This window comes from Bombus fervidus, chromosome 7, assembly GCF_041682495.2.
Source record: "Bombus fervidus isolate BK054 chromosome 7, iyBomFerv1, whole genome shotgun sequence".
Lineage (NCBI taxonomy): Eukaryota > Metazoa > Arthropoda > Insecta > Hymenoptera > Apidae > Bombus > Bombus fervidus.
The window spans coordinates 11870311-11891185 of record NC_091523.1 but is presented as its reverse complement, the minus strand read 5'-3'; the positions used below and the strand labels follow the sequence as shown (position 1 = coordinate 11891185).

Here is a 20875-nt window from a genome sequence, read left to right as displayed (position 1 = left end):
CAGTCCTGTTCGTGTTTTATCTGACCTTAAATCCGATCCTCCCCGTGCCCCAAACGTTTCTATCTGATCGGATCGGGCTTTGGTAGCGTTCTACTTCGTAGAGATCGTTTCAAAGAGAAAGTCCCGTCGACCGTTTTATTCTATATGTATAAAATTAGCAGTTCTTTTTTTTACTCCTTCCCCGCCAAGTTTGGAACAATAGGAGTCAGCTAGTAGAAACTAGCGCGTTGTAATGACAATGGGGGGACGGCGGTTAGGCCCGAGAGAAAGATACGGATCGACGGTGTCAATAAAGTCGGATATTATCTTTATGCTTCCCCGTAGTCGTAACAATGCCTCTCGTTCGCGTCGTTAGGCGTATTTCGCGGGTTACTGGGACGTGCCGAGCTCGTAAAGCCGTGCACGATCGGGACTTCCGCCGCGATTAGCCGGATCTTTTCCTTCAATTGCAAAAATTATTCGGTTCGTGGTTCGTTTGCGCAACAAATACGTTTCACAATCCGTGACTGTGTGTGCCAGCCCGTGTTGTTTTGTTCGATGCGTCGAAATCCCGTTTGGCATTCGAAGTACGATTCCACCGCCGAATCGCGAGTTTTCGTAGACGCGCGGAGCCATCTTTATCGCCCTGGACAAGAGGACATCGTTACGTCCCTCGTGCAATCAATTTGTCCGCATAGTCGAATTTTCTTTCAACGTATTCCGACCTGGTCTCGACCAGACAGTTTTCTCTCGAAATATCTTAAATTTATCGTTTCGAATGTAGGCCAGATCTGGCTAAGAAATCTGCTTTCCCTGCTAAGACGACGTTTTTTATATTGGTCCTTGTGACCTCCCTGAAGTTTATGTACATGATTTTTAAGACTCTTCTCTCGGTTTAGCATCGTGGTATGTTCTTCGATAGAATTCTAGCATCTAAACAGGATCGTAACCTAGTTGTGGCTTTTTATAGGTGGCCATCTTTTCTGCATGTAAATATACGCAGTCGTTACACGTATCAGCCCCTCTACTATTTAAAATACTCCTGACTTCTTTTATACCGAACGAAACCAAGAATCCAAGATGAAATTAACGAGAAAATCAAGGTTGCTCTAAGTTTATGTTTCGCCATTCTGTGAACGTTTCGCAAATAAACCGTTGTTCCAATGGTTGCGTTTACCGCAATTGTCGTTGCATTAAAAAACAGGGCGAAATGTTTGGAGAATAAATTCGGATCGCCCTCTTTCCTCAAGGACGCCGTTGCGGGTAAACAAACGTTCACGCTCGGCGAAGATGCCGGTTCTTCTCTCTGGACGAGGGAACGAATCGGTGACGTAGACGTGGTCGTATCGACCCTTGTTGGTCGGGTGCTGGCTACCGTCACCGTGGCAACCCTCGCCCATTTCCTTTTGCATAGGAGAGACCGTGTACCGCCAAGACGTCGCCCCGTATACGTTTTAGCCACGCAACTAGAACAACGTCTTTCCGACTGGCTTCTCTTCATTAGCGGCTAGAACCATCGGGTGCTCGAGAACACTCGCGATTTTCACCAGGCTTATCACTACTATTCCACGGTACGTTGAATTTTTCCTCTCGAGGTATTCTTCTATTTTCCCTAGTTCTGTTCCCTCATGCGGAAATGTTGAATTGGAAATCTGACTTTGGAATAGAAAGGTAATTTTCTTAGAGAAGTCGAGATGCCAGACACTTCCTAATAGTCTGGTTCATGGTTGGCTTGAGGTAATGTGGTGAGGTTGGATTGTAGATAGGTTTTTGTTCGGTAAATACAAAGTAAAATATGAAAAGTGCACTTAAGAATGGATAGGATAGCAACGTCTCTCAGATTAATTCAATATTTTTAAAATTCTCTGTCTTTTATTGGTCTTCGAGTGATTTTTGCTCGACTATCTCGATCTTTGAGCGACTCACTTCGGACATTCTCGTTTTCCAATCATAGAATCAATTATCGCATGTTTATGCTGTTAAATACAATGCTTGTTTGACAATTATTCAATCCTATTTCGAATCAGAATGATTAAATTTTATTTAATCTTACATAAATCTGGAACAATAATTGCCGATTGTGTATTAGAACATGGAGGAAACGTATCGTTACAAGAGTTAAGAATATCATACATACTATACATATTCTTGCTAAGTGCAGTCAAATTTCCATGTGACGTAAACCCTCCTCGTTATCAATAATCTAGTACAGACACTCTTATTTCTCAATCAGTCGTCACCCGTGCGAATTCTTGATCTCACAGAAAGTGATAATTTCCCAGGAGAGGGAACCTGCCAAGTAAGATGCAGGGAGATAACGATGCAGGGAGATAACGATAATGAAACAGACAATGAGTAATCCGCCACAGTCAGCAGAGCACAGACAGTGTACTCGTTTCTAGCACACGATCATCGTTGGAGTAAGTCAAGAAGAATGCGTAATTCGAACCTGTTAATGATTAATATCTCGAACGAGTTGTCGAAGGACGGTGGATTATAAATTCTATAACACCGCTAACGAAGTACGAATTACTACATTACTTTTGTAGCAGCTGTTCGATAAAGATTACGATTTAACGGGGTACCTGAAACGATCGCAATTTGCCAGGATGGACACGGAATCGGCCCGATAATCTCTCTAATTGAGTCTCGAGCTTCACCAGTGACCCGCATAATCGGTCGATGATTATTTATCGTCGAGCCACGAAGGTAGCAGAAAATGTCGACCGTGCCGCGGGCAAAGCATCCATCTACAATCAGATGCGATCCATTATTCACGACATTGTATCGCGATCTATAGTACATGTAGCCGAACTTATCGCTCGATGCATATTGCAAGTCTCTCGTTCATTGCCTCACCCTTAGCTGGTTTGTTCGCAAACGTCCATGGGAATGTTTCACTGACGTTTCTGACTGCCTCGTACATTGTTCATGCACGTAAAAATGCTCCCGTGTAATACTCGTTTCAAGAAAACGAAGGATAAGTCACGTCAACCGCGTTAACTTCTTGAGATTACCTTTTCCATTGAAAACGTGGAATAGGAAAGAATACACGGACCAACTTGAGACGTGATTTTATTTCGTTGTATATTTTAAACATACATATGCGGAATTGAGAATTTACGTGTATGGGTGTGATGACTCACGCCACTTCTTTTTAATAAATTTGTATCAATTCTGAGATATTTATCGGTATCTTTATTATATGATGCAATTGCTCGACCAATCAAGCGTATCAAACTTTTCTCCATATAAGGGAAAGTTCGGAGGAAAGAGATTAAAGAGTAAAATTCTGCTGCGCTCACCGGTCTAGAATCTAAATTTACTGACTCGAAATTTTGATCGCACTTGCTCACTCACATCCATTGTAGCAAAGAAGCGACATATCTTCGAAACAGTGCCAAATTAATACAATTTCATGTTGCTTGTTTCGCGATTTAAATTTATTGGAAAATAACTGCAAGGAATCTATAGAATAATAAATTTTATTAGATAGAACTACTTTATTATCTTTTCAAAGTTTTCGTTTGTATGTCACAAATAAATTTCATTTATGAATCAAAATCGTCAAGATTATGACTCAGTTTGCTTAAAGAACTTTGCAATGCCTGCGTGTAACCAAATATCCCCATAGTATTAAAGCAGCGAAACGTTGCAGCGGAAATGCGCGTGGATTATTATCACCCTTGAAACAGGCAAAAGTGGGTCGTTGTTTCCTTTTCTTTGACGTTCGACGTGATCGAGAATGTAATTTAGAACGATGCTCCTAATTGCTTCCGATTAGGCTGTCTCTGTGAGACACGAGAGCCCAGCCCACGTAGAAAGACGGGACTTAACGCACTACGACATCGGAGTACGGAGTGGAGAGAAACACAGGTGCAGCAGGAAGTCGATAAACCGTCCTGCACCTGTGTGTATTGGGTTCGAACGTGAAATCCGAGTTCGCACGGTCCTCAGCCAGGTCGAGTCAATTTATTTGTCAGTCCTCCTGTGCTTAGCAGGTCGCATGTGTATCGTGTCTCCGTATTGTTAACCGTAATATCGATCTATCCTCGAGCGTCACGCAAGATCCTCGTCAAGGACTGTCGCGGATTCATTTGAAAGTATGATATTAGCCAAAGCTGGTTATCGCGATCAACGATCCAATGACCTGGCAAAAGTGGTTTAACTTAGTCGTAGTGGAAAATGGTGAACAATGTGAACATTAATTAATAACGCATTTCTTATGTATTTTGAATGTTACAATTTGCAGGAAAAGAATTGACATTTGAATTTGTTGATATGCGTCCAGTTATTTTTCTCAACTAAGGTATTTTAATATTAGAAGGTATCCTGCCAGTTATTAGAGTCCTCGTACACTGTATAGGTGGCTATCTTTATTCAAATAATATTATAGTTATTTATTAACGTACCAAGGTGTTTCATAAAAATATTCAAACAAATAGGAAAAACAAGTTCTTGTGTGGTTTCGCTATTTTTAATTTTAAGTTAACCACTTTGTTTTGTCTTCTTTTCTTGCAATATAGAATATACTAATTTCATGGTGGAATTTCATGGAGTTTAATTTAATTAAAAATTATTGTAGAGTGTACGAAGACTGATCGTGGGTGTTTCGTGACTATGTATACTATGTCAGGAATTTTTATTAGGCAGACAAATTACTGTGTGACCGCATCACTTAGACATTCGCTCTACTATATTCCAAAATTCTGGAGCAAATGCCATATCGCACCTCTCAAAGAGGGACTAAATTACCTCTCATCTATCAATCGAGTCTTCGATACCCAATATCTACGAGACTTCCAGTCACTAGTCATTTGCATAATCTCATTCGTACTCTCACTGACCACACACAGTTTGGATATCTATCGTAAATCATCCGAAGCGGAATAATGTCAGACCAACTGCATTCGACGACTCTTAAAAATGCATCGTCGCTGACATACACATACTCACATATACAATTTTGATAAAGTCTGTAACTTTGGACTTAGTTCTTATCGGCAACTCGCTCGTTCAGATATTAAATGCTTCGATGACTAACATGTTTTGGCTTTACCATATAAAATTACTTCGTTATCTTAAATGAGTATCGTGACTCAAAATCGAGGTAAAGTTGATCATCCAAAGTTCGAGTCGTATAAAAACACTTCGATATCGATTTATCCTATATTGAAGGCTTACCAAGCGTCGATTTCATTCTCTGGGAAAACCTACCCAATAAATTTGAATTGGAAAATCATTGAATCTAACAGGATTCATGGTGATTGAATGGAGAAACGATGTCACGGATACCACCGAGGAAACGGAACGCCTCTGCGCGTGCGAGACGAATGTCAGGAGCACGGATGAGGATCACACGTTGCTTTTAATAGAATCGGGCGCGCATCGACGCGCACGAAACGGGAAATTGGCGGCGGCGTGCGCGTATGCCTAGAAAATTTATGGTAATCCTGTGTCAGTTGCTGCCACGTTTCGATTTTTCCACCCTCGTCCTACGTGTACGACACAACCTACTGAATGTTTAATACTGCTTTTCGCTCGGGGCATCTTTTCTTTTCTTTTTTTATCATCCAACGTCTTTTTTATCGTTGTTGTACGATCGTATTATGACAACACTATTATCCTATGTATGTATACGTGGGACATTTACCTTGAATCGTATGTAAAACAGCAAACCCGAGACAAGTCGTACGAGTTATTCGTTGAATAGTAGTTACATGTGTGTTTGATCAAGGGCTGGGTGATTCCACTTAAAATAATTTGTATAGCTTTTCGTATATGTTTGAAGTGGTTCATGGGTAATTGGCCACTTGTGTAAGACTTTCCTGGACTAACAAGTACACGCGTAACACGCATCCTTCCGTCTGTCTAACAATGATGTACAATTTGCTATGACCCGGTGATGTAGTTGATGGGAAGCCCCCCCACGTGTGAGACCAGCACTGGAATGCAGCTCGAATAGCTGCGTATGTGGTCGCTTGTCAACCTTAATCCGTTTATCAGCATCCAATTTCTCGCGCAAAGAGGAGCGATACATTTTCGAGCGAGGCTACCAGAGATTTCGAATAAAGTGGAACAATTTATATAATAAGAATTTAGATAGTGATCGATGTAATCTACAAAATTTAATAGTATCCGTGAAATTACCTGTATATAGTTGAGATGTTAAAAACTCACTGGAAAATAGCAAACGATCACGCCTTAAACATAGCGAAATTTTACAAACTACAAATTAGAAGTTACTATCTAATAAATTCCTGTGTCTAACAATAACAGGTTTAACAATGAAATAAAGATTTGAGAGCGATTTTTATAAATCCTACAAATCGATTGATTGTTTAGTTTGACATAAAATTGTACATTCGGACAAGGACTGTATTTTTTTTATTGAACTCTTACGAGTAATCATGGCTGGTCAAATGTTACTTATGTCGATGTTCGACACGTATTGATAAAACTTTCTTAATTCGAGGAACTTGCACCGACATCTTGCTATTGTGAGTCAAAGTTGGCAGAGAATTCATCATTCAACAAACTCTCAACACCAGACGTTTCTAAAGTAGACGAAAATTTCTCAAGAAGTGAAACGACGCATGGCGTGATGGTAGCCAAACGAAAAGAAGCCTGTAGAGACACGTGGTGTTAATTAAGTCGCGGCGAAGGCAATCGAGTCTGAGCCACGACGCACGAAAGTCGAGGAAAGTGGACGAGAATCGCGTGTCGTCGTCGTCGCGCCTCGTCACGTGTTGAAATGCAAACGTGAGGCAAGACTCCGTTTCGTACGCTCGAGACATCTCGTCTCGAGATCGAGCCGTGCCCTCTTGTCTCTTTTCGAGGAACTCTGAACGGAGCGTGTCCGAACGCGTGCATCTTGATTTTCTGCACCGCGTCGGTCAGCTTTCACTGCTCCTGTCTACTTTTCGTATAAAATAATCCGTCAATTATATTTCTGTCGTGTCTATGTGAACTTTCTGTCATTAATTAACGTAGACGAATAACTTGCAGACGTGTCGGAATTATCGATTCATAACGAATGGATTTTGCTATTGTACTTTCTTTGGAAAGTTCATGGCGAAATTTAGGGAACGTATATTTGTAGGTATTTGGGAAATTTCATGATCGTTTCTCCGAAAAAGCTTGTCATTGTGAGCAATGAGTTTCTCGAAGTAGTTTCTACAGGCTTCTCGACTATTCAGCTTCCTGCAATGGAAAAATGTTTTGTAAAGAGCAAAATATGGATAATATGCGAAAAATTCTCGATCAACATTGAACATTTTTTACAAGGTCTTTCTCTCTGTTGGAAAATACCATCGATATGGATCAATACGAGGATTCTCTCTTTAATTGATGCATTTCATGTCCAACTGAAAGCAGTACATATCCGTCAATCAATGATTTGCTGATCGGCTAGTATGTAATAAAAGTTGAATGCTCTCTACTATGCTTTTATTTTCTATTTATTTTATTATATCTATTTCCTGCGCAATGAAATGAAAGTAAAGCTCCATAGATGTTTCCAACTATCTATATGTCGGGTTGGTATTGGAATGTGCGGCGTATAATGAATCTTCCTATGAGTTGGCCATCGTTGTTGCATACCAGATGATATTTATTGAAGCGAATGTATTACAAACGTTAATAAGTGATAGCGGTGATTGAATAATCGAGATGTCGATGACGATGAATTTAGGTTCGATAACGAATACACGGTCAACGGGATGACGATTGCGATTTGGGACTTGACGTACTTATTCACTGGACTAGTCGGACTTATCGGATTGCCCTCATATATTCCTCTCCGTACCTCTCTCTGTATCCCTCGGGTCAATCTTTGTTTTTAAGCAGAGTTATTTAATTAAAATTATCTCTGTTAGGTACACGCCCCTCTCGCGACCATGGCTACGTTCAGAGACCCGTTATGTCACTTCAAGCCCAAGCCCACTGTCATAAATCTCGAGCAAGCATGATTAAATTGAATCATAAACAGTTATTTCTCATTCTTATTATTTACGTACGGCTATAATAAAAAGTCTGGATTAAAGTATTGGGGATCTTCCGAAACATTCCAAAAGAAAGGCCCCGATGTCCTTTCATCTCCGACATATATATATATGTCCTAACACTTATAGCCAAGAATATACTTGTGCATAATAAATAATTTTTTTCAGCTTTTCTGAAGTGTACAATACGTAGGGTATAATAAAATAAACCGACTGTAGAAAACCACGAACTTTCGAGCAATAAAATAACTATCCAAAGAACAAAACGTAGTTAAACACAAAAGGAGAAGCGCTGTTATTCACTTGGCGGAGCGCGTAATTCGCATCCTTTCACGGGAGTCGCATTGATCTTTAGGCAAGGAGCAGCAGGTATAGGACGAGTCGCGTCGGTCACGTTTTCTCTTTCCTCTTTCTTTCCTGTCCCTTTCCTTTCTTTTTCTTTTTCTTTTCTCTCGCAACCCGTTTACCCTGTGCTGTCTGTAGGCGTTAAACGCGAGCCAAAGGATGCCGTCGATCGATCGAACCTATCATCTGGGTCAGCCTCGCGCCACTCTCCACGTGTACACAGCCCTTTTTATTATTCTCTGCGCTCTCGAACTCGCCGCATCTACACGCTGATATCACAAGCTAACGAACTTACCCGGAGATACGGTGCGCGATTAATCAACGAACTCGAGGAATCTGCTCGATTACCTTGTAATTAGTTACGAGTCGCTGTATCCTGGAATTAAGAACCGAACGTGCTTCCATTCGGTAGGTCCGTTTGATCGGTCAGAGATCTTCTAACGGACGATGATCGAGGATTTTGTAGTGTACGTTGTGTTATGTTCCGTGAGATCCACGGCTAATGGGGAACCAGTGTTTCGCAGGCGCAAGAACACTGCCGGTTGCGGAGTCGTAACGAGACGATACTCCTTGTACTATGGTATAATTACGCGGAGCAACTGTTATCTATGGCTTGTAGTTCGGTGAAAGCCTAAAAGGGGTAGACAACCTCGGTCACGCCTACATCCTGCTCGGAATGTTTGCGGTTTAACGAATTATTTCATTCGACTCCTATGCATCCGGCTAGATAAATTTCTGGGCAAGCGAAGTTAGCGAAAATCTCTCGTTAAAATAATCATTAATTTCCTGGAAAGAGGCCAAAGCTTTTAATTTGATGAATTCTACGATATGCCGAGCTCGAATCATTGTCCTTTATTCGATAAAGAATATCGTGTAATACGACATATAGGGTGTCATAGAAGAGAACGTGAAAACGAGCAGAGAGAAAGAGAGAGAGAGAGATCTTGAATCGATAAAGGCAGAACAGAAGCTAAGGGCGAAGCGCAAGAGAGTCGGGGCAATTTAATCAAGGAGATGGAACTAACGAGCCCTCTACCTTCTTTCGATCCTTTAATCCTTGCTGGAAGAGAAAGATAGCTTTTGTATGTCTTGGTCAAGAACTGAACAAGGATCTTTCTTGTTCATAAAGTGGTTAAATATGGCCGGACTTGGGTGAAACTCGTTGTCGGGATTAAGGTAGATCATATTGAAAGCAATACTCGATCGTTGCTACCTTGTTGTCTCGTTTATCGTTAAACTTTCTTCGAACGATTTGGAGTACACAATAAAATGTATAATTCAGTTCCCCTTAAGCGCATAATCGGCCAGAATATGAGAAAGGAAAGTTGATCGATGTTTTCGATTTAAGTTAAAGACTTTCGTAGATTATTGGCCGGTTATTTATCGAAGCAATTCTCCACCAGCTACCACCGTTCGCGTAGAACAATTTTCCATCCACTTATTCCCGCGGCGATAATCTTCTCACCGGAGGAGAACATTCGCCTCGATCGCGATGGTTCGACTTTCGACGAGAGCAACGAGATACGCCAGCCGCTGACCGGACGAGATGCGATACCGCGGATTAATTCGCCGAGATTAAAGACACACGAGGACGATTGTTCGTGTTTCTCCGTGTGTGTGCACCCTCTTTAGATTTCTAAGAATGAAGTACACTGGTGCTCATTGTACACTTCATTTCTTACTGAAACGAGAAACTGTAACGAAGCCGCCAGCAAATCCGGTGAGATTAGCTTCGGAAAAAGAGATTACACACCGCGTCGAAAATATCGATTATCAGATCGATACCACAACAAACACCATCATCGAGTTTCACCTAACAAGTTCACAGGGAGTTATAGCGAACGTTAACACTATGATGACCGATTGATGATGCTATATGTAGTATCTAGTATCATGTAAGCGTTGGCTATGCGTACGATACATACAGCGACTCATAAAAGTCACTGAACACTTATAGAAATTTCCTTACGGATTTAGCAAGAACCACATTTACTCAACCTTTAACGCGAAAACTATACAACTTGAGATTAACTGCTCGTCATAATGTTAAAGTGACTCGAATTAACTAATGTTAGTTAAATAATGTTAACGTAAGGTTAACTAAAATTTGCAGAGAGGAAAGTCTGGATCAGATTTCTCGAATTTCGACGTTATCATAGTTTCTTTGACCTTGGTCCAAGAATCTTGCTGCAGACTCATTTAAATTCCTCCAAGCTTCATTCGTTAATTTTACTCAAAGGGGAGGGAAATGGGAGCAAAGCGCAGCAACGATTCTTCTTCGTGTCTGCTATCAAAAGGATCTTCGTTCGTATCTTTCGCCCCCGCATAATGTAAGATGTAGGGGACGGTCGTGCATGTTCGTGAGTGGAAATTAGAAGAGTGCATTTCGTGTAGCGAAATCTAGCCCTCGTCGTGGATTTTTCACCCTCGAACGTTTGATTTCACGTTGTTGTGTTGCTTATATCCGGCAACCTCCGGTTCTTATCTTCTCCCCAAGATCTTTCAACGGGTTCGAGAGGCTCGACACGCCGCGAAAGATCGTTTTTCCTTGGCCCTGGTTGTTCCACTTTCGCCGACCGTGGTCGATCGTTTAATTTACAGAGAGCCAAGAACTTGCTTCGCGGAAGCTCGGAGGTAGGAGAAAGAGAAAAATATATGAAAATGGGGGAGAAAAAAATAGAAGAGTGAAATAAAGAAGCTGGTGAAGTCTTTTTGGTCATGGGTGTCTTGGTGCCTCCTCCACCCGAGATATTTATTACAGCGGAACGAAGTTATTGCCTGTCGAAGCCACGATCCTCGGCAACGATCATAGGAACGAAATTATTTGCGTTCCTTTTGCGCCTTCCGGGAATCAGCGAGGCACGACCCAATTCTCGTTGATACACGTTTCGCCTAGTCGAGTTAGGCTCGTATTCGGCCAGATTCAGCATCTACAAACGAATTTATCAAGAACTTGGGTACAAGTGTTATATAGAATCACGATAGAAAATTCTACGATCGCTAGACTGTGGCTGTTTATGCACCCATAAACGATATAAAACTGCAAAAATACATGGAATGCACGTAATCTGCGAAAGTATAGAAAATATCAAGTTACACTTAACGTGCGAAACAAGCCTCCGATTAGATTCTATTTCTTTAATTGGGCTTATAAATGTATAAATTTCTTCTTTACATCGATCTCGTTTTTGGAACAAATGCACTTTTTTCGTCTACCTTGTCGTCACTCTTGTTTATTGGCAGACCGTTGGATTCCATACAGGGGATTTTGTTGCGTACGAGAATCGGTTCGTGGAAATGAATCGATCGTAACGGAATTGGATAACGCGTGGCAGCGTTTCAGTTAACTCCCTATAATCCCGATTAGCCGAGCGGACACTATGGCTAGCGTGAGTGGGACGTTGGTAAGTTGTGCCAATTCGGTCGGTTCTTACGATCATCCGAAGATAAGCGGAGCCCCCCCCCCCGTGTTATTGATAAAAGTGGGTCGATCAGGCGGGGCCATTGATTTTCCATCGTTTCCTTTACTCGTTTTTTAATTTCTTCCCGATGATTCACGCGAAAATCTACGACTCGTATGAGTCGATTAGCAACGGAAATTGTTGATTACTGGAACATATCCCCGGCCTGTTAAACCGTTCAGATCGTATCTTTTGCCACGCGTGTATTACGCCGCGAAATTGACTCATTTATCACGTGGAGTAGAGAAAGAAGAACGCGCGCGCGCGCGCTAACGCGACTCAACCATTGCGACTCGCGAAAGAATCGCATCGCAGATTGCGTATCATCGTGTTGCCACTGAAAAACAGCTCGCGTCGCTTTCACCGCGTGCCATCTGCTCGTAACACGAGACCACGTACATACGTACGTCACGGCAGATTTAAACGGTTTTTGTTTTAATTATTTTCGCGTCAACCTTAATTACGAACGGTCTATGGCTTTGTTTACCTTAGAGGCTGTACGGATTGGCGTGTGGGCTGGATTCTAATCGGAGTGAATGCAGATTGAATGCTACAGTGTTTTGGAAAGAATCCGAGGTTGCGACGTTTTCAAGCTATCGTTACGTTTTATACGATACGTAGTTACACTCCCGCTCATAAATAGTAGGACACCTACCGATTTCGAATAAAACGGGATACAATAGAATTCCGTTTATCGGCGTCTGTTGGAACGAATTTTAGTTTCAATCAATTTAGTTAATACCCGATTAATTGAATTATCGTCGATTGAATCCACTTGTCTGAACGAAAATTATATGTACGAAAAAATGATAGATAATGGGGAAAATGATATACTATGAACTCCGATTATATAAAATGTTTGTTCCTTGACAAATTCAGATAAATGGAATTCCACTATAATCAATCCAGATTGGCAGGTTAGAATTATAATATATTCATGCCAGACACATAATTCAGAATAGTCAGAAAGAGCATTGTCAAAATTACTTGGAAGAATTATAAGAAAATACGCGTTTATCGCTTTTCTTTTTAATCCTAATTTACTTTTATAGGTATCCTAGTAGGTACTTCTGAACGGGAGTGTATGTATAAAGAAGATCGTGAAATTCGCGTGGAAAGCGGACGCAATTGGAAACGCGGTTATGACACATCCTCGATCACTCGTAGAAATCAAGCGTTCGCGTTATTAAAACGCTCGTGGCTATAAATAATCGGATCGGACGTTAAACGATCGTTGGCTAAGAGAAAGTCATGTGTACGTGACGTAATTTTTGTAGGGACCCTTTCGGCCGACTCCTCGACGCGGAAGAGAACGTTTTTCTTCTATTAAATTTTTTTCTTTTTTTCTTTCCTTTTTTCCTTTTTTAACGAGTAATTGGGATGATGATGCATGGTCAGTGCCGAGAGGAAGGTCCTTTTTGTGCTCCTAGTCTGATGGATTTTTGCGCCAACTGGACGATCGTAAAAAAGATAGTAACTAATCCGAACGGTACACGAAGCTACTTTTGGCTCATGGTCTCGCGGATTACCGTCACGTCTCGGCGTCCCTTTTCTGGACGATCGCGCGTATCGAGCATCACAATGCCGTAATATCATACACACGAGCTGCGAAATAACGGGGACTCGCGTGACGCGCCAATTTAGCGATGATTTAATCCTCCGCGCCAACCAGTTTTCTATGCATTCCGCGCTTCTCGTTTGTCGGCGCGTAGCTGTGCCTTCGGATTATTGACATTTCACTAAGTTTTCTGATAGTCGCTGTGCGAGCCCCTCGGGAATCAAACCGATCAACTTTACTTTTTGCAAACTTCTCAATTTCATTATCTGGATGCCTTATTATTAAGCATCTCAAAGAAATAGATTATTTCTTTCCATAAGTTCATTTGTTTTGCAAGAGAATAAAACAAACGTACGTAAATCCCAATAGAATTCTTAAAGTATTGTATCGTTCGACACATTTTCTTTACATTCTAATTTATGGAGTTAATCAATATATCTCAACGTATTACACACAATTTTCGCTACTTAATCCGATCTCTTCGAAACGTTAAAAATATTGGATCGTACCGAAACTTTTCACAGTTTTGAACCGACCTTTGAACAGTTTTATCGAATATTCCTTCGCTGAAATCAGGCATTTTCACTTTATAAAACCATAATTTCACTAGACTCTTCTTGAAAGTTTTCTGCCTAATGATTATCTAAGGTTATCGTAGTTTAATCATCGGCATCGCAGATCATCCGAAAATCACCGAGGGTTGCCGAGGTCATATCGTGTAACTTCATTCGAAGATTTAAGATGCCATTAAGATCTCATTATAGGAGTCTTAAGGTTCTTCAAAGATCTCTCAATCATCATCAAGTTCATAGCAAAATCGTCGTAATAGATTCTCCTACGTGCGAGATGAGCACTTTAATATGCCATTTACAATCAATCATCCATTCGTTTAAAACGACCAATTCAAAGGTCATCGTGAAAGCTTTTGGAGCGACCAAATCTATCCGTAGAAACGATTCAACTGACAATTCGCCTGAGCCAAGCAACGTGACAAGATACCGTAATCAAGAACGAAGAGGAAGTTGAAGAAGAAGAAGAAGATCTCTGTCAATCCTTGGCCTGTCGGCAGATCGTGTGTCTGGTTCGATCGCGCCATGTACGAGGGTCGCCGCTATCAGACGAGTCAGACTGCTGGACTTGGCATATTAGTCCCCATAAAAGGGACATCGATCGCTATTTCAGCGACTTCGTATACGAGGCACGCACGCGGAAGATCAAGCCGCAAGAAGCTCCTCCACCGCGTGGGTAACAGTATACGATCGATGGAACTTCGGTTGGTTGTGAAGTATGCAGCGGTTTAACTTCTCGGTCAAAACTTTTTTCTTCTTCTTTCGATTTCTCCGTGGGATCTGGCAAGCAACTTGAATTTTTCAAGTTGTCGCGTCCCACCGCCGCGCCGCAGACACGCGCCCGTCTGCTTGGAATATTCATCGACCCTCGGTCTCAGTTTCAGATTCCACGAGAATTCGGTGCGGTTGCGTAACGAAACTTTTTGCAAGCAGCGAGCAAGGACGAGGCACTTAATCGAGCTCGATCGGACTTGATACTGGAAACTCGTAGCGGTAGACCACTTTCCTCGGTGCAGATAACTGCTTCAGCGTTGTAATACGCTTTTAAGCGAGGCATCCAATTAACCATCCAGGTAACAGGATCAAAGGAACACGCCAACGAATCTGACAGAATTTCAGATACGGTTGTGCCATGTTGATTGGCGGGGATTTTATTTCATTAGCTGACCCTCGCTATCTCCGCTGGTTTTCGAAGAGAAGAAACAAATGAAAAACGAACGAAAAAACGAAAGAAACAAGTTTGTCAGATATTCGTATCCTACTCGCACTCGGTGGTAAAGAAAGATGTTCCTACGAATATGCTTCTTTTGATAATAATTAGAAATATATCTAGCTCTTCGATCTTTTGATATTAAACATTTTTTTAAGGAGGAATTCAAACCCGACGGTGATGGTTTGTAATAAGTGTATAAGACTTAAGCGTAAAAACGACTTGGAATATACAGTTACTCTCAAAAGCCCTGGTACACTTTATAAAGTGTAAACTGTAAAGAAAATGCCATTTCGATTTAAATCCTATATCTATTTCTTAAGATGTAACGCAGTAATAAAACGGTAAAATTTTTACAGTAAAGTTTCGTAGCGTATATTTCAACACAAGTGGCTACTTCATAAAGTGAACGAAGGCTTGCGAAGACTTCTATGATACAACACTCGACACCATTATTTACATAAACGTAACAAGAAGCTAATTCAAAATATACAGTTAGTTTGTAACATGGTAGAATATATTTGACTTAAGTGATCAATGGTTATATACCTACTTTCTTAAGTCATTGTACGTTAAACGGACAAATGTGTCGGCTATCCATATTTCTCAACGTAGAAAAGAATTACTCGAGATTTCTTGGAATCATACTCCCCTCGATATCTGGTCAGGTAAGGTCCCGACCAATATAACACTATTATAACGGTTCTATCGTCGAGCATCGAAATTGTTCGCCATTTGAGACTGAAAACATCGTTTCAACCAATGCATTCGTTTCCATATTCCTTCTCTAAAATTCTGCAGTGTCAAGTCGTTACGTGCTTCCGAGAAATGTTCTAACGATCGTCACGTTATGCAGGATAGGTTCGGTGCAGCTTCATGAAACATTCTCTAGCTATAAAAGCGAGCTTGGCGCAAATTGCCAACCGCGGTCGGCCATGTCGTACGCTGGGGATATTCTCGCATCGCGAGCTTCTCACTCGACCGGCTCGCGCGCCTCCTCCCACCTTCCTCTTGTGCGCGTTTACGCTTAGCGAACGCGACGCTCGGTTTGTCTTCAGCAAGAAAATCGCGGCCTGCCTCAACAGATCCGATGGATCGATCGAAACAGCACGCCGCGTTGTCATGCTTCGATAAGAAACACGATAAAAACGTGTACCAAGTACAATCTGGCGTTGCTTGAGTTGGCCTACGGTTTATACTGTTCAGGTGAAAGTCCATGCCCGTTTGTTTGTTTTTTTAGTTATTTACAATTGCTACAAACTATTTGCTACACGAAAGGTAATATATAAGAAGGAGACACATGGTTATACACGTGTAACTTGAAAAGAAATTATTGTTCACGAAGGTATTCGAACATCTGTAGACTGTTTTTTTTTAATGTGTTATATGTGTTATACTAGACGTTTTGAAATTTCATTAGCACTGTTACGAGACCCGACTACTACGATTATATTAGCAAAGCGTGAAACAAATCTGAGAATGTATATAGAGATTACAAAGTATTTAGTTCAAGTAAAGTTCCGCACAGAACAGAGAAGTATTTAAATCAATTATCTTGTATTATGTTAATAAACCTCGTTATTCAGTGGGGCCATATCTAACATATATTATATCTGCTTAAGATGGCTATTTATACAGTATGATACTTTTTGTTTTTTTTTTTTTTTTTTTTTTACTAGACATACATATGTTTGCAATACACATCTTGTAACTTCTATGTATTATGTACATCCAGATTTGTTTTAAACTTTATCGATATAATTATGGTATTGATTGAGAAATTAGAAAAATTTGAAAATATATAACACGCATAATGTATTCATGGAATATTTTATAATATATTTTTATAGTAAGTATTCAAGTATTTCCACAAGTCACTGAATGTTACTGAAAATTCAAGTTCTACTTAAGACATTTATCCACCGATCCTGTTCCTTGGATATGTGTTCTAGAAACGAATTCTATTATAAACTCGTTTTTTCCGTTTCTTTTTTATTTGCCGAGTCAGTGAGCTTCCAGTATTTTCAGTGCTGTATCCGCTGCACACGCAGTATAAATATGTATTCACCTGATTGTACGTGCGTATTAAAATGCACATTAACGATCGCATCTTTGAGATCACTTCCTTTGCTTTCTTGCCTGTTGGGTATCGCGATATGCTGTAAACGGTTGTAATTACCGTTTAACTGTAATTCTAGGCACAAGTAATTGCCATTTAGCCGTACGTAGAATAATGTTATAATCATAATTTTTTACGACTCCGTTAAATCTTTGGAGCGTATACTGTTAAATTGGGCAATGGTTACGCGGGGAAATAAAATTACGCGCGTTTAGCAATTGGAAAGCCTTAAAATCTCGAAATATTTTTTAAAAAGACGGGTATTCATTTTCGAAACAAAACGTTGAGCTTCTAGTTTATCAAGCAATGGGAACCAAGATACACAAGTGCATGGGCTATGAATAAGCTTTTACAACAGCGTACAGAGAGCACAATTGTGCTATTGAAGCAAATGTATCGTAGCTAGTGGACATTTACGCGCAGAAAGCCCATCAGTTATTGGAGCATCTCGATCGATGCAGGAGTCAGGTTCAGTTAGCCAGTGAATTCTTTTTCAAATCCCCGGACCAACGATCTTTCTCGTCCATTCAATTTCGTTTTTACCATCCGCACAGACCGAACGTGTATTTCATTTTCTACGTTTCGATCATTCTACCGTGGACACTCATCCATTCAGCGTCGATTCTTTCTCTGGTCCAGACTGCGCGACGCAATTAGATTCCGGGAATTATATTCAGGTGCATAGGCACATGAGTATAGGTTAAAATTACGCGGAATGAATTGAAAGCTGATGCTGTGCTTTTCAATCTCGTTCCGAACGAAACGAAAAATCCGTGTGTCTGCCGGGCGAATCGTGCGTCGCGTGCTCGGCAATTTCCGGCACCCCTCGGTGGGTCTCTCGAACGCGCCGCATCGCGGCGTCATTCAGTTGAACGCTGACCGCCACGCGCGAAGGATCGCGTTACGTTCGGTATCTGTGCGACGTCACGAGTCACTCCCGGCTGTCAGCTCAGCTGTTTGTGCACTTTGACAGCGAGTCACGTCTCGCATTTTCCCAGCGTGTCCTCGTTCCATCGTAACGATCTACCATACGATCGTCGATCAAATTCGCTGCGAGAAAGTTTGCGTACGATTGTCGAGCCGATAAATTGCGTCGAATATTCGCTTTTCCAGTGTCTGTTCGCGAGGCACGTGCTCCTCCCGAGGGAATTAAGTATCGTTAGAGAACACAGTGCGTTGAATTATTCCCTCAGACGGACGATTAGAGGTTTGTACGCAAACAGAACTGCTTCGTTTGCGGACGGTCTGTTGGCAAACACGCTCGTCACACAGACAATACGACATCGAGAAGGCTGTACCTTCTATCGACGTTCACCTCGAGCACGTACACCGTTGTACGCGTTCGAAATCGCGCGCCTGAAATTACATTCAAAAGGGGACATCGTCGGGACACGTTCCCAGCCTCTTGGTAGCTTCTTAACGAAGCACTCCGCCTTTTAAACGAATTCAACAAGGCCACTCGTCCGTGGTCAATTCGTACCAGTCCGCGTGGACGGATTCGTCCCGCTCGTCTCCTCGCTCCATTAGGGTTGACTGACCGACCGATTCACGAGTTATCGTGCTGGTCCGCGCACAGTCTAAGATACACTCGCGAAGCGTGTACGATGCGCTCGTTCCATCGCGACAACGTGATATATCGTCGAGGAAAACAGAGCGCGTGAAAGGGGAAGAGAGCAGGATCGTGGATACAGAAGCGTAACGCCGGTGGTTATACATCGAGAGAAGAGGATTTCGAGGCTGCCACGCGAATCCAGCGCGTAGTCGTCCGCCGAGGATCGTGAGCCCAGACGATCCACAGTTAACGATCAACAAAAGTACTGGTCGGTAATTAGAGGTGGATTAATTGGACCGCGAAGCAGCTCACGCCGGACGCGATGAAAGAGAAGAGGAACGTTGCGAGGAAGAGAGGATCGCTAGAATAAGCGCGCCGTATTGCTTTCTCGCTTCAGGGATTCTTATCTGCGACGAATTCCACCTCGTCTCTACGTGTAAATATTTATCGCATTGTCAGTGAACTCATTGGAACCGAAAGACTTCTTCTCGTGTAATACAGATCTGTAAATTGGAACCTGCTCTCGAACAGGTTGTCCTTGTTCAGATTGCAGTTGCAATTTCCGATTATACTAACTGCCCACTAGTGTGTTTATGATACAGTTACCGATCTGTATCATCGTTTTTTCAAGTATTACAAATTATTAGCCATCGTCTTTTTTCTTGTACAAATCTCTACATTTATCGAAAGGACTACTTTCGAGCTTAATTACGACAAACGAAACTGAGAAGCTCGGAAGATCGATAGATCGAAAAAGGGTGGTCGATCGATTGATCACGAGCGCGAGTGAACCGGCGGCGGTCAGCGTGTCGGGGATCGGGTCGGAGGATGCGCCGTCGCGCGACAACGCGATTTTTGGCGATCGTGGCGATAGGATGTTGACAGCCCGTTCTGGGCCTTTTGGGCTCGGCGTACCGCGAACCCTGGGGCCCGCGGAGGGGAGCGACCATCTCTTCCTACTACCTGAAAGGGCACTGATCATGGATAGCACCCACTTGAGACAGGACCTGGCTGGTCTGGACTTCAACTTGCACCTGAACCTGCTCCACACTGCGCCTCGCGGCAACGTCTGGCTATGTGAGTCTCGCTACTTTGTACTAGGTCACTGTCTAGGGATGATAGAACGCGCGCGCGCACGGTAGACGCTTTTTATATCCTGCGAAAACCAAAGGGGCAGAGATTCCGGTTCGATGAAACTGGTCTTTCATGTAGTTTCTCTTGTTTGTTTCAATGATTTGACGATGTTCGTACAAACACGCGTTCATGGTTGAAATGTAGACAAATTGCAGGATTCGTATGGTGTGTATAGCAAGTATGTTTGGTTAAATGGCCTCGTTTCATCGAGGATTCGGCATTCTAAGTACAAAAGTGGGATCTTTTGTTTTTCCTCGCTCGTTCACCTCGTTCGTTTGTTAGAACGAGTTTTACGATCGAGACAGAGCAAAATGTTTAACACGTAATCAAGGTGCATTTGTTCGGATTACGTGTTTTTCGTCTGAATGGAGAACACGTTCGAGGTTACAAAAAATGCTGTTTTATTGGAACAAGTATTCTTTGAATCGCGTGCTCAATGCGGCTTCTGTGTGTTTCTAGCTATTCGTTTTAGTTGTTCAGCGTTTTCTTTTTAAATGTAGTGAAAATAAACCATAGAGAATTTTTATACACACGCAATCATTCAAATATATATATACTATTCATAGATTTTCATAGCAACCGCATTGTGTAATGTTTTTTGCAAATTTCTCGTGTTCGGTTTTGTGCGTTCATAAAACATACCAATTAATTTCTGAACGTAACCTAGAAATTGTAATGATCGGTGATTACCGCAGAGTTTTTACTCCTGCATCAAAAGGTCATTAAATTGCATCCATCCTAGAACATAATTCTCGGTTCACCTTCTTGGCATAAACTTACTAGCCAACTGTCACGAGTAAGAAAAGCTTTTCAGATCGATTCCTTTTTCGCTTAATGAAAGTAACGCAGCAACCCAAGGATACTTCATTACCATGATGAAGGCTCTGGTTAATGCCAGATGTCAATGCGAGATGCATTCTGAATATTTTTGCTTCTCTTTTAACA

At 41.7% G+C, this 20875-nt stretch overlaps 1 protein-coding gene across 17 annotated transcripts in view; it reads left to right on the top strand.

Annotated features, from left to right (window-relative positions):
- The window catches only part of LOC139989441 (uncharacterized), a 207709-nt gene that overhangs the window by 53495 nt on the left and 133339 nt on the right, over nt 1-20875 (top strand). The window contains exon 1 of one of the 17 annotated variants that reach the window (XM_072007855.1): nt 18146-19873. The exons of 14 other annotated variants lie outside the window; for them this stretch is intronic. In XM_072007855.1, coding sequence (XP_071863956.1) covers nt 19672-19873 — 202 coding nt within the window. In that variant the 5' untranslated portion in view covers nt 18146-19671. Of the gene's footprint in view, nt 1-18145; nt 19874-20875 lie in introns of those variants that run through there. 2 more of the 17 variants (XM_072007857.1, XM_072007861.1) reach the window with 2 other exon arrangements.